At 29.8% G+C, this 12,144-nt stretch overlaps 1 protein-coding gene across 1 annotated transcript; it reads left to right on the top strand.

Moving 5' to 3' along the window:
* The first annotated feature begins 1,230 nt into the window (after nucleotides 1–1,230).
* Nucleotides 1,231–11,894, top strand: LOC124896146. The gene is made up of 3 exons (XM_047407685.1): nucleotides 1,231–1,388; nucleotides 11,015–11,081; nucleotides 11,769–11,894. Exons 1-3 carry the CDS (start codon nucleotides 1,231–1,233, stop codon nucleotides 11,892–11,894), a joined length of 351 nt encoding a protein of 116 aa, XP_047263641.1.
* Nucleotides 11,895–12,144: the final 250 nt, after the last annotated feature.

Below are 12,144 nucleotides of genomic sequence, written 5' to 3'. Positions count from 1 at the left end.
TAATTTGAATTTCTCATTTTACGTTTTAGTATCGCCATCAAGACTCTAACGTATATTTTTTCCTTCAAAGGATAGTTTAGATATAAAAATTATGCTCTCAATAATTTTGATTTTTAATTTTAAAATATAAAATAATTTATATTTGTATTTTTGATCTTTAACTCTATATTAAAGGAAATTTGAATATCAAGAGATTGAAATATATAGTGGTTGACTCGGTTGTTTAACATAATTTTCAAGACGACGAGGATGACTGAGGCTTGGAGGTGGAGTACGATGATTCCATTGTATAAGAATAAGGGCAACATTCAGGATTGTAACAATTATAGGGGTATCAAGTTGTTGAGTCACACTATAAAGGTTTGAAAGAGGGTGGTAGAGTTGAGGTTGCGGAGGATTGTTACTATTTTTGAAAATTAGTTTAGATTTATGCCAGGGCGCTCGACTAATAAAGCCATCCACCTTATCAGGAGACTGGTGGAGCAGTATAGGGATAGAAAGAAGGATTTTCACATGGTGTTTATCGACTTAGAGAAGGCTTATGATAGAGTTCCCAGGAAGGTTCTTTGGAGGTGTTTGGAGGCTAGAGGTGTACCTATATTGTATGCTAGGGAGATTAAGGATATGTACGATAGAGCCAAGACTCGGGTTAGGACTGGGGAAGGGGACTTGGAGAACTTTCCTGTCTTAATGGGGTTACATTAAGGTTCAACATTTAGTCCATTTCTTTTTGCCTTAGTGATGGATGTTTTGACATGGCACATTCAAGGTGAAGTGCCTTATTGTTTGCTTTTTGCGGATGATGTAGTGTTAATTGATGAGACACGTGGTGGAGTTAATGCTACATTGGAAGATTGGAGGCAAACTCTTGAGTCTAAAGAGTTCAGGTTGAGTAGGTGTAAGACGGAATATTTGAAGTGTAAGTTCAGCGAGGTGTCTCATGAGTCCGATGTGGTTGTTAAGCTTGATACTCATTCTATAAGTAAGAGTGATAGTTTTAAGTTTCAAGTATATAGGGTCTGTGATTCAGGAGAATGGAGAGATTAACAAAGATGCTACTCATTGGATTGGGGTAGGGTGGATAAAATGGAGGCTCGTCTATGGAATCTTATGTGACAAAAATGTACCTCCCAAACTTAAAGGAAAGTTCCACAGAGTGGTGGTTAGACCGGCATTGTTATAAGGGGAAGAGTATTGCCCGTTAAGAAGGCCCACATCCAAAAGATGAAGATGGCGGAAATGAGAATGCTTAGGTGGATCTGTGAGTGTCCTAGGAAAGACGGGATTAGAAATGAGGTTATCCGAGATAAGGTGGGTGTGGCTTTGGTAGAAGCTAGGATGATGGAAGCAAGATTGAGATGGTTCGGTCATGTGATGAAGAGGAGCACGTATGCCTAGTACGGAGGTGTGAGAGGTTGGCTAGGGATGGTTTCAAACGTGGTGGAGGTAGACTGAAGACATATTGGAGGGGGGTGATTACACATGACATGGAGCAGCTCCAGCTTACCGAGGATATGACCCTGGATAGGAAGTTAGTGGAGGAGGCAGATTAGGGTAGAAGGTTAGTCTGAGTTTAGGGTATTGTATCTTTTGGTGTGTTACTTGGAGTATCTTGTTTATGGTACTATTGAGTTTGCTAATCCCTATTATATCTTGTTCTTTTACTATTTTTACTATTACTGTTCTTTATCTTAGATTGTTCTATTTTGAGGCAAGGATCTATCGGAAACAACCTCTATATCTCACATTTGAGTTAGTGTATGGATTGCGAACACTTGTCCTCCCCAGACTCCACTTGGTGGGAATATACTGGCTATGTTGTTTTTGTTGTTGTATCTTTATTTTATAATTTATAATTATTTATCTTGAATGAGAAGATGCATGAAATAGAATGTGATTTTACATGCCTTGACGTGAGCAATATGAAAAGATAATAGGAGATCTTTTGAAGGGTATGCTTTTCTTTACCAAGAAATTAGCTTTACATGACTTTGAAGGGATTTGATTCATAAAAGCAGGATTTTTAAAGGAGGATCAAGTATATTGTTTGATATAAATGATATGAATTTATTCTTTTATATACACTTATTATTATCTTCATACACACCTTGACTAGTATCTATAATATATTAAAAGTGTGAAGACCCTTAGAAAAGTGAATTGAACGTTTTACCTTTCATTAAAAGACTCCGCTTTAGATAAAATTGTCTTTGCACTATTTTTTAATATTTAAGAGTTAAAAAGTAATTAAATATATTTATGATAAAACTTTCATTGTTTGAGTTCATTCAAATTTAGTCCTTAAGTCTTTCCTTGTTTGAATTATATACCATAAAACTAAGTAATATACCATATTTGTAAGGAAAAAAGATAGCAACATCACGTTAGGAGTTTCTTTAACTTAAAATTGTTAATTAACAAATTAATAAAATTTCAAACGGCAAAGTCACGTTATAATTGTAAGAAAATAAAGTCACGGTAGCCAAGTCATATAACTATTAAATAAAATTGTAATTATATTTTAAGTTATTTTATTATTACAGAGGGCAAATCAACTAAATTTTGGTAATCAAACTTTTCCTTAAACTATTAGTTAATTCTAATTTTTCTACAGAAAATTGATCTGAAACACTTCTTTAAACAAAACTATCTTTTCACTATTTTTTAATTTATTATTTAATTATTTTTTATTATATTAACTAGACTTCCTAAAATATATAGGGTCTCTATTTTGATAGCTCTATTATCATATTATTTTGTTGTTATTTATAAATGGTAGATGAGTATCGGACGACTTTCAAAAAGAATTTGTGTGTAAAGATTAGATTTAATTATATTATTTTGATGTCTCTATCATTATACTGTTTTGTTGCAATTTACAGATGATAGATGAATGTCGATCAACTTTTAAAAATATTTTTGGTAAAGATGAGGTTTAATAAATAAATTCTTCATCTTTACATACTCAAATTTAATGTAATTTTTGAACTCATTAAAGTGAGGTACACGCGCGAGTCGCGTACACCTAAGCTAGTATATATATATATATATATATATATATATATATATATATATATATATATTGATGTTAATGCTTCCGTAATGCCAGAACATCATAACCACCCAACCAATGCAAGTATAATAATATAATATAATATGATGGCAAAGGGTTTCCAAACTAGTAATTAAAATTTGGAGAAATTAAAGATGAGTAGTGAGATTCCAACTGCTCAACTTGATTGATTACATTTTAATACTGAAGCATATCAGTTTGTCTGTTTATGCACTAAACGCCCATTATAAGATGTGATGCCCAGTTAATTATGACTACTATTAGTGTTCTACTAGTATTATATTATAGTTGTATATTAATTATTTTCTAGTAGTATTATATTCTATTATAGTATTTCCTTCGTTTCATTTGTTTGTTTGATTTTAATGAGGGCGGCTCAATATATTTTATAGCCTAAAGCTGTACTTCACAAGAGATCGTTAATGTTTTTCTTTTTAAATTTATTTTCTTAATTTCTTAAGATGCAAAGTTATGAATAATTATTTTATAATTGATTTTATTTAGTAATTTTCCTTTAATTGATAATATACTTAATGCACTTCGTTTTTCTTGAGACATGACTGATGATTTTCTAGTTAACATAATTAAATTGATTAATTGAATAGTTGGGTTCACATTAAAAAATAGTGTTTACTATGTCACATCTCTTCACAAATTTTGAGCATATTTTTTGGTCAAATCAAAATTTAAAAATTATTTTTACTTTTATAGTATTATTTTTTATTTTTTTTTACAAAAGCTATGTAATTATATTTATACAAAATGAGGCCCCAAAAAATTGGAGGCCTAAAGGCTAGGCTTTAGAGGCTTTACCTCAAAGCTGGCTTGGTTTTAATTTAAGAATTTAAATAAACAAAAAAAAATTATTTTTATAATCTTAAACTAAAACATATAAATTAATATATTAAGTATCTTCTAATTTTGTGCTTTAAAACATATTGTGATGCTTAATTAATAAAAGTATATATTTTTAACCGAGGAATATTATTTTAAAACGTAGGTTAGAATTTCAGAAAGTACGGACGATAAGCAAAGCAGTTAGGGCCCTTTGGCGTAAGAATCCACATGGAAGTGGAAAGCGACTGGTGGGGTTTACTAGTGATTTATCTTATCTTTATAATTAGCTTTTTGGGTGATGATGTAACCTATGTCATCTTTTTGTTTCATTCTTATTAATCACAAAGGGTTAATTAATGTCTAAATCATATTTACATCCCATCTTTAAATCGATTGCACATTAAGCTACACTCATCTTCTAGATGAAAAATTAAATAAATTATGAACTTTAATAACTTAATGTCTTCGTTTTGGTTGTTTGAATGTCATTACGTGTTGAACCCGTGTGTATATATTAAAGGGAATAAATTAATGAAGAGTATTATAATGGATCAGTTAGAAACTTTTTAGTGTATTAAATTTGAATAACCTTTTTTATTAATTATTTTTAAAAGTGTGTTAATCTAGCTTTCCCCAGGAGTAATAAGTATTAAAAAGCTTATTTTCAAAAATATTAAAATTAGCTTATCCATTTTATACAAAATACTATGATATAAAGAGTATTAAAATTTAATGATACGTAATGCTTGTGGTGTTTCAGTTTTTCGTTTTATTTTCAGTTTTGGGGTCCTAGCACAAGGGCAGAGGGAAAGTGTCGGTTAGCTAGCTTTGGTTCAAATTCACTATTTATCTTAAAAATTTATTGAATATGTATAACTTATTAGTTTAAAATCTAATAACTTAAAAAAAAAAAATTAGAATCTGAAATATATAAACTTGAAATGCTGACTCGGTTTTAGTGGCTGAGGTCAAGAACTTTGTGTTCGATTGCATTCTCCGCAAGATTGGAGTTGAGTAACTAAGATTTTTAATTTCTGCAAATGTTTAATTAATACATGGACATACTTTCTTTTAAACGAAATTATCTAGAATATACTTTCTTTTAAATGAAATTATCTAGAATATGGAAAACGGGACAATATTTCATATGAAAATAAAGTGAAATATATTCATTTGATTAAAAAACAAAAGAAATTTTGCCCAATTAGAGTAAATAATGTAATAAGTGAAGAAGAAAGTTAAAATACTGCAAGTTCAAAGCAATCTCATAATATTTGCCTAACTTCTTGCCAAAATTAAGTGGCATTACTTCAGCCATATGTTTGAAAACTAGGGTTATTGGAGCCTATAGAAAACACGAGAAATTGGTGCTGATTGTACATTTGGTACGTAGGCAAGTGATCGGATAAGTAGTGGCGAAGCCAGTGCTAGAATTTTCAAGGTTTAAAATATGAAAAAGTTAACACAGAAAAAAGTTAAAGAGATTTCAAAATTTATATATATTAAAAATAATTTTTTCAAAATTAAATAGTGTAATTTTTCATCTAAATAAGTTCGGAGAAATCCTGCAGTGATAAAGATAATAATATAATGAAGTAGCTAGGCATACTTCTTACTTCTTAGTGGAAGTTTGGTTCACAATGTTTCCTTTTGTACTTAATTTAGTACTCCCTCTTATCCATACTTTTTGAAGTTGCTGTATGACTCATTGCGGATTCCGCCGATCTCTTACGCCATGGTCAGGGCTTTCGAGTTTCAAACACATAATCTATGATTAAGATATCGTCTTTTATTTTCAGTAATATGAAATAGAAAAATTCGATAGGAGATATTTTGTATTGTTTTTATCATCATAGAAAACTCTTTTGCTTCTATTTGTGATAATGTAGGCTTGATCAAACATCATTAAAATAATCTTATATTATATATAGTTTACGTTTCTTCTTTATTTGCTTGGTATATAATTGTATGGTAATTCACTATCATCACAAGTGGATTCAGAATTTAAAGTTTGTAATTTTCATGTTAGATAAAAATAAAAGCAAAGAGTAACTAAGGAGATTTTAATCGACAACCAAAACGTCAATAAAATTTTTACAAGTCTCTCTACTCCATTACAAAATAATAGATTTTCTTTATGAATTTTCAACTTATAATATTTACTAGTCAAGTGCGTGTGCATTGCACGTGTGCTTCTTATTGAGCTGTCAATTTATATAAAATATATAAAAAAAAAAAATTATTGAAAAATAACAATTGACTTTAAAGACGGGAGATAGAAACTTTATTTTTCAATGTCACATAACGGATAATAAGAACAAAAATCAAGATATCAGGACAATACAATTAAACCTAACTTTTACACAAGAATTCCTCCAATTTCAACCGAATGTTCATCTTTCCCCTATATTAGGTAGAAAAAACAACATATACTAATAGAACAAAAATTATAATAATCGAGATATTAGAATCGTATAATTAAACCTAACTTTTTACATAAAAAAAATACCTCAAAATCAAATCGGAATTCCTCTGCAATATAAACTTGAATGGAACAAAAACTACAATAAAATAATATGACAATTAAGATATTAGAACTATATGATTAAATATAACCTTTACATAACAATTCATCAAAATCCGACCAAACACTCATTTATCTACAATATAGAGTCAAAATTGATGAAACTATTCATTCTCCTACAACATAGACTCGAAATCTATGAAACTATTATAGACCGCACCTTCAAAGCTCATTGAGTAGAATTGTAGAAACTCTCTTTTTTCATATATATATATATATATATATATATATATATATATAAGGTAAAATTCTAATAGATTTAGAAGTGTTAAATATTATAATTTCTTACCTAGATCAAATAAGAACTATTTTTAATATTTAGGTATAATTAGAATTTTTCACCGGAGCAATATAAAAATATTAGGATTGATAAAAAAGTTAAAAGGAGAATCCGCCTAAAAATAAATCATCCGTATTCTTTTTTTAAATTTTATTGACCTTAAGTTGGCCTTTATTATATATTAATTAATGGACATCAACTTTAAGAAAAGGGAAAAAATTATTAATTAATGAACGTTACCCTTAAAAGGAATAACATAGATATATTATAGGTTTCCTAACTACTGTATTGTTCTTTTTTTCCTTTTTGATGACTTCTTCTATTCAATAAGTTTTCCACTTGTAATAACCTACTATAACTATTAATCTCTTTCTTCTTCTTCTTCTTTTTTGTTATGTATGATTTTATTTTATACCAAAAATAATTAAATAATAGTAAATGACAGTTTTATATATTGCAAAAATTTTCAATGAAAGACAAAAAATTCAGTCTTCACACTTTTAATAAATTATAGAAATAGATTATAGATTATAGATATTTTAATAATGTTCCTACTTGTGATAACCTACTATAACTATTAATTTCTTTGTTCTGCTTCTAATTTTATTTTATACCAAAAATAATTAAATAATAGTAAATAACAGTTTTATCTATTGCGGAGATTTTTAACGAAACACGAAAAGTTCAAATCACTTTTCTAAGGGTTTTCACACTTTTAATATATTATAGATATAGATAGATTATAGATTATAGATATAATTTATAGATACCGATATAGATTATAGATTATATATATATATATATATATATATATATATATATATATATATATGTATGTATGTATCTACTAGATTTCTTTATATAAATACTAAATCCACACGAAAGTTAGTGAATTTCCGAAAATCTCACTCAGGCCCCTAGATCCGCCCCTGACTATGGCTACTCCAAAGCAATATTAATTAATAGAAATAGATGCATGGTGGGTGTTTTACATAAAATTTTAAGTATCACTTAACAAATGTTATTTTATTATTATATATTAGCTTTAATTTGCGATTATTAATGTTCTACATTAACTTAGATTGGTTCGAACGTCATGTATATGCAGTATGCTATTAAGTTCTTAAGAATCTATTGATTAATTAAAGCTGCTTAGAATAATATTCAAAGAGTTTTATTACGATTTCAATTGATGGGGCACATCCAATGATGGAATTAGGTAGATGAGTGTTACGCACATTAATCTAAATTATCTCTTATTTATTTCTATCTGGGAAACCTTATGGACTGTGAAAGTAGCATGATTAGGATTTCCAGTACATCACATTACTTAGTGTGTATATATATATATATATATATATATATATATATATATATATATATATATATATATATATATTGTAAACTTCGATATAATATATCCTAATTAATGGCCGTTTATACTTTGTTTTTTGTGCTTTAGATTCAGAAAGGTTTTAAAATTGGAAAGCTTCATGACTGAAACTCAATTTTGTAATGGATAGTGGTTACTTGAAGTAATAATAAAGCCAACTCGAAAAGAAAAAGATATGATTTATTTATTAATGGCGCTATAAAAGTTAGTAGAGAAAATTGAAGGAAATGTGTCTTTTAAATCCTGAAGGAAGGATTAGTGACATTGATCAACTTAAAGGGTCAAACTTAATTAGTAAACTTGATTAAGTTAAGTGTGAATTTAATTAATATTTTCAAAACTTTGTAATCTTTTCAAAAGTACAAATCAACTCATACTCCTCTCCTATCCAAATCAACTATCTCTCTCCTCTCTCTCGACAATTTCTTTCAAACTTCTCCCAACCAATAGTTCTGCAAATTCTCCCTTCAATTTCTGGTGACTTTAATCTCTGGCAACAAATAGTTGGGCTTCGAGTTTATTTTCAACCATCAATCAACGTGACAGCATTGCTCTCTGTCGACAATAGCTTTGAGTTCTTCATCGTCCCTTTTCTTCTTTTACAGGTAAAAAATTATGGCTTTTTAGTTATGAAGAAAAGAGGAACTTGAGTCATCTTCTCTTCTAGTATTGGTTAACAATTTCAATACTTGTTGCTTAAATTTGAAATGGAGACGGAAAAAATCTCCAATTTCTGGTATTTCTTCTCTTCTCTTTCCGGAGTGAAATATGATTTTTTATTGCTATTGCAATTCTTTTTGTCGAACTGTTGATTTGATTTATTGGTGTTTTTTTTATTTTTTTAAGTTTGATTTTTGTTGTTTGTGCTTGTACAAATAAAACAACAATGTTGGTATTTTTGGTCATTGTTGATGTTCTTGGTGTGTGTTGTATTGGTGTTGCCGGGTTGATTTGTTCTTGGTCTTGGTAAACATGTTGTATTTGATATTAAATGGTGATATGGTTGTTGTTATATTGAACAAAATCTTCCTACTGGTTTTTTTTTTGCAACAAATGAATCACCTGTTGGATAAAATCCTATCAACTATTTCAACAGGATGACATGTCCAAGCCGTGATTTCTTCCAATCTATTGCGACATATGACCCTTCAGTAGGAAGAAATCTAAATAATATTGGCAGTTAATAACAGTTCTAATAAATCACTTATATGTTGCAACAGATCAGTCATACGTTTCAACAGATGAGTGATTTGTTGGAAGAATTCACAATAGTGTTGAAACTGTTTTTATTGTTTCCAACAGATCACTAATCTATTGCAACAGGTTTACTATTGTAACTGTGATTTTACTGTGTTGTACATGTTAGATTTACTGTTATCCTTTTTGTAACGATGCATTAATTAATTATAATGTTTTTTATTTTCCTATTATTTTTAGATAATATGGCTCCCAAAAGAAAAGAAATCGAATTAAGTCCAAGTAAAGGAATAAGTGAAGCAGCTAGGCTAAATCTACCACACTATGAGCTTGCTTTACAAGCAATATCTCAATCAGAAGTAAAAGATAATGAACATGGGGATGGGGAATATTTCAAAAGAGATGTTCCAAATGCTAATAATCCTTCCACTGAAGAGTTGGTCAAAACCTTCAGCATTGATAGTTATCCTGTGAGAATACGGTGCGATGGTGCCACAGATTTAAGTGGTGATTTCGTGGTTTAATCAGTCATGAAAAAAATCTTTTGATACCTTCAAGAAAATACTTTGAGACCAAATGGATGTTTATTTGTGGAACAACTGCTTAGGAAAATATCTTGATTTACTGGAGGACAACAATGTTCGTTTCCAAATGACTATGCTACATGATCTTCTCCAGCATAGGTTTATGTACGAAAATAAAGATAAGATCGATGAAGTGTGGATAAATTATTGTAGGATGCCTGTTTGTTTTGATTGGAAGAAGTTTACCATAGTTACCTGACTAAAATGTTATCCTCCTTCTCAACCTATACCTATTCTAACCCCAAAAAATATCCCGAATACCAAAAAAGGCAAAGGCAAGTCAAATGATGGTGATGAATTATCGTCCCTTGTTGATCCAAGCTTTAAAAATAAAAACTTGATAGAAGTATTGAAAGGTAAAAGACATTTAAAGAAGCACAAGCAATCATTGTGCTTGATTTGGTTTGTACATAATATTCTTTGGGTGAGAGACGTTAACAACAGCATATAACTTAGTTTAATAAAGCTCTTCTAGGATCTTGAGGCACTTCACAGCTATCCTTGGGGTTATGAAAGCTTCAAAATGACTGTCAAATATTTGTTGACTCCATTAAATGGCTTTCCATGGGTGTTCTTGGTAAATATTTTTTTATGATTCATTTAATTTTTATTGACTAGTGCTTTTGATTTATTGGTGTTATTTTATAGGCTTGGGCATTTGAATTCATTCCTTATTGGAGGCAACAAGTAACCTACCAGGAAAAATTTTTATGTCCAAGAAATTTGAAATGATTGTCGGTCAAAACTGATAAAAAAGTAAAATTTATTGATCTCTTCAACCCCCCGAAGGAATCAGTAAGTCTAATTCCAATTAATTTTTTTTAATTAATGTTCTTTAAAATGATTTAATCATCATTCTAATATATGTACTGATTTATTTTAGATTGTATATTTATGGCTTGTTCCGACCAATCGAGAGTTAAAGATGTCACTTTTTCTTAATTTATGATGTGTAAACTCTATCGGATTCTAAGGTCATTGATGGAATAAAAAAGAAATTATTTGGAGCAACAACCATTACAAAAAAAATAATTTTACAGGGTGGACTTGTTGTTGATGATGTTAGTGGTGATGGAGCTATTGGTAGTGGTAGTGATAGTGGTGCTGATGTTGAGGCTATTGATGCTCCTCTTGTAGTTTTTGAAACAACAAACCATTATGATTATGATCATACTGGTTTTACATATTTTGCCCCTCCTAGCGAATGTTTTGCTTGGAAATGTCAAAACTGCAAGGTGAAATATAATGGAGTGATTAATGTTATTACTTCATTAACTACTTCTGTAAGAAATTGACATCTAAGAGGGGTGTCCTTCCATCAAAGAGAATTTCATATTCATACACTCCATTAGAGATTAAGCCGGCTAAGAGGAGAAGAAAAGAAATTTTCAAGGCATTATCAAGCATCGAAAAAGGCAAAATTACAACTACTGTGTCTTTGTCTTACGTTTTTGAGTACTGTACAAAGGCCACAGGAGAGCACCATAAGCTGAAGAAGGTGAATATTTATCATCTGTTCCAACAGATGATCCATCTGTTGCAATAGATAGGTAATATGTTGGGAAAAATTACATCAAGACATCCCTACTGTTTAGTTTGTTCCAACAAATCAGTCATCTATTTCAATAGATGGGTCATCTGTTGAAAATTGTCATCCAGGTCTTCCTCCTATTTTAATTTGCCCGAACAGATGACCTATATATTTTAACAGATGACTCATCTTTTGGAACAAACTAAACAAATAGATTATCTTTTTCCTTTTTTTTGTATCTCTGTAATTAGCACTGACAATTTAGCTACTGACAATTTTAACTTTTCAGGTGGATGTCACAATAGAAACTACTAGTGAACAACATACCACAGTTGACAATCCATCAACTGCTTCCAAAGAGGAAGAAAAAATGAAGCTTGTCAGTCCAGAAGAACGGAAGAATTATCTATTTTAAGGGTTCAACATCTCAAACGAGGCTTCAAAAGAACTAATAAAGTTGATCAACGACTATTCAAAATGGATTATCGATAGGCTGTTAAAGAAGCCTCATGCTATTAGGTACATAAATTATTTTAAAAAATATTGATTTATACAAATCTTGTTGTAAAGGCACGACATTAACACATATAAATCATGCAGAAAAGACAAACACTACCAAGTAAACTAATCGGGTCTTGGTTTTGACATGTTCGACTTTATTATTG

The sequence above is a fragment of the Capsicum annuum genome, chromosome 2 (assembly GCF_002878395.1).
Source record: "Capsicum annuum cultivar UCD-10X-F1 chromosome 2, UCD10Xv1.1, whole genome shotgun sequence".
Classification (NCBI taxonomy): Eukaryota; Viridiplantae; Streptophyta; class Magnoliopsida; order Solanales; family Solanaceae; genus Capsicum; species Capsicum annuum.
The sequence above is the reverse complement of the archived record's forward strand: the minus strand, read 5'-3'. Positions and strand labels throughout refer to the sequence as shown.

Excerpts from the sequence above, each read along its gene's own strand:
- LOC124896146 (XM_047407685.1), top strand. The coding sequence starts at position 1,231 with ATGGCGGAAATGAGAATGCTTAGGTGGATCTGTGAGTGTCCTAGGAAA. Across the intron at positions 1,389-11,014 it reads CATGTGATGAAGAGGAGCAC|TGGTGATGGAGCTATTGGTA; the intron begins GTATGCCTAGTA and ends TGATGATGTTAG. Across the intron at positions 11,082-11,768 it reads AGGCTATTGATGCTCCTCTT|GTGGATGTCACAATAGAAAC; the intron begins GTAGTTTTTGAA and ends TTAACTTTTCAG.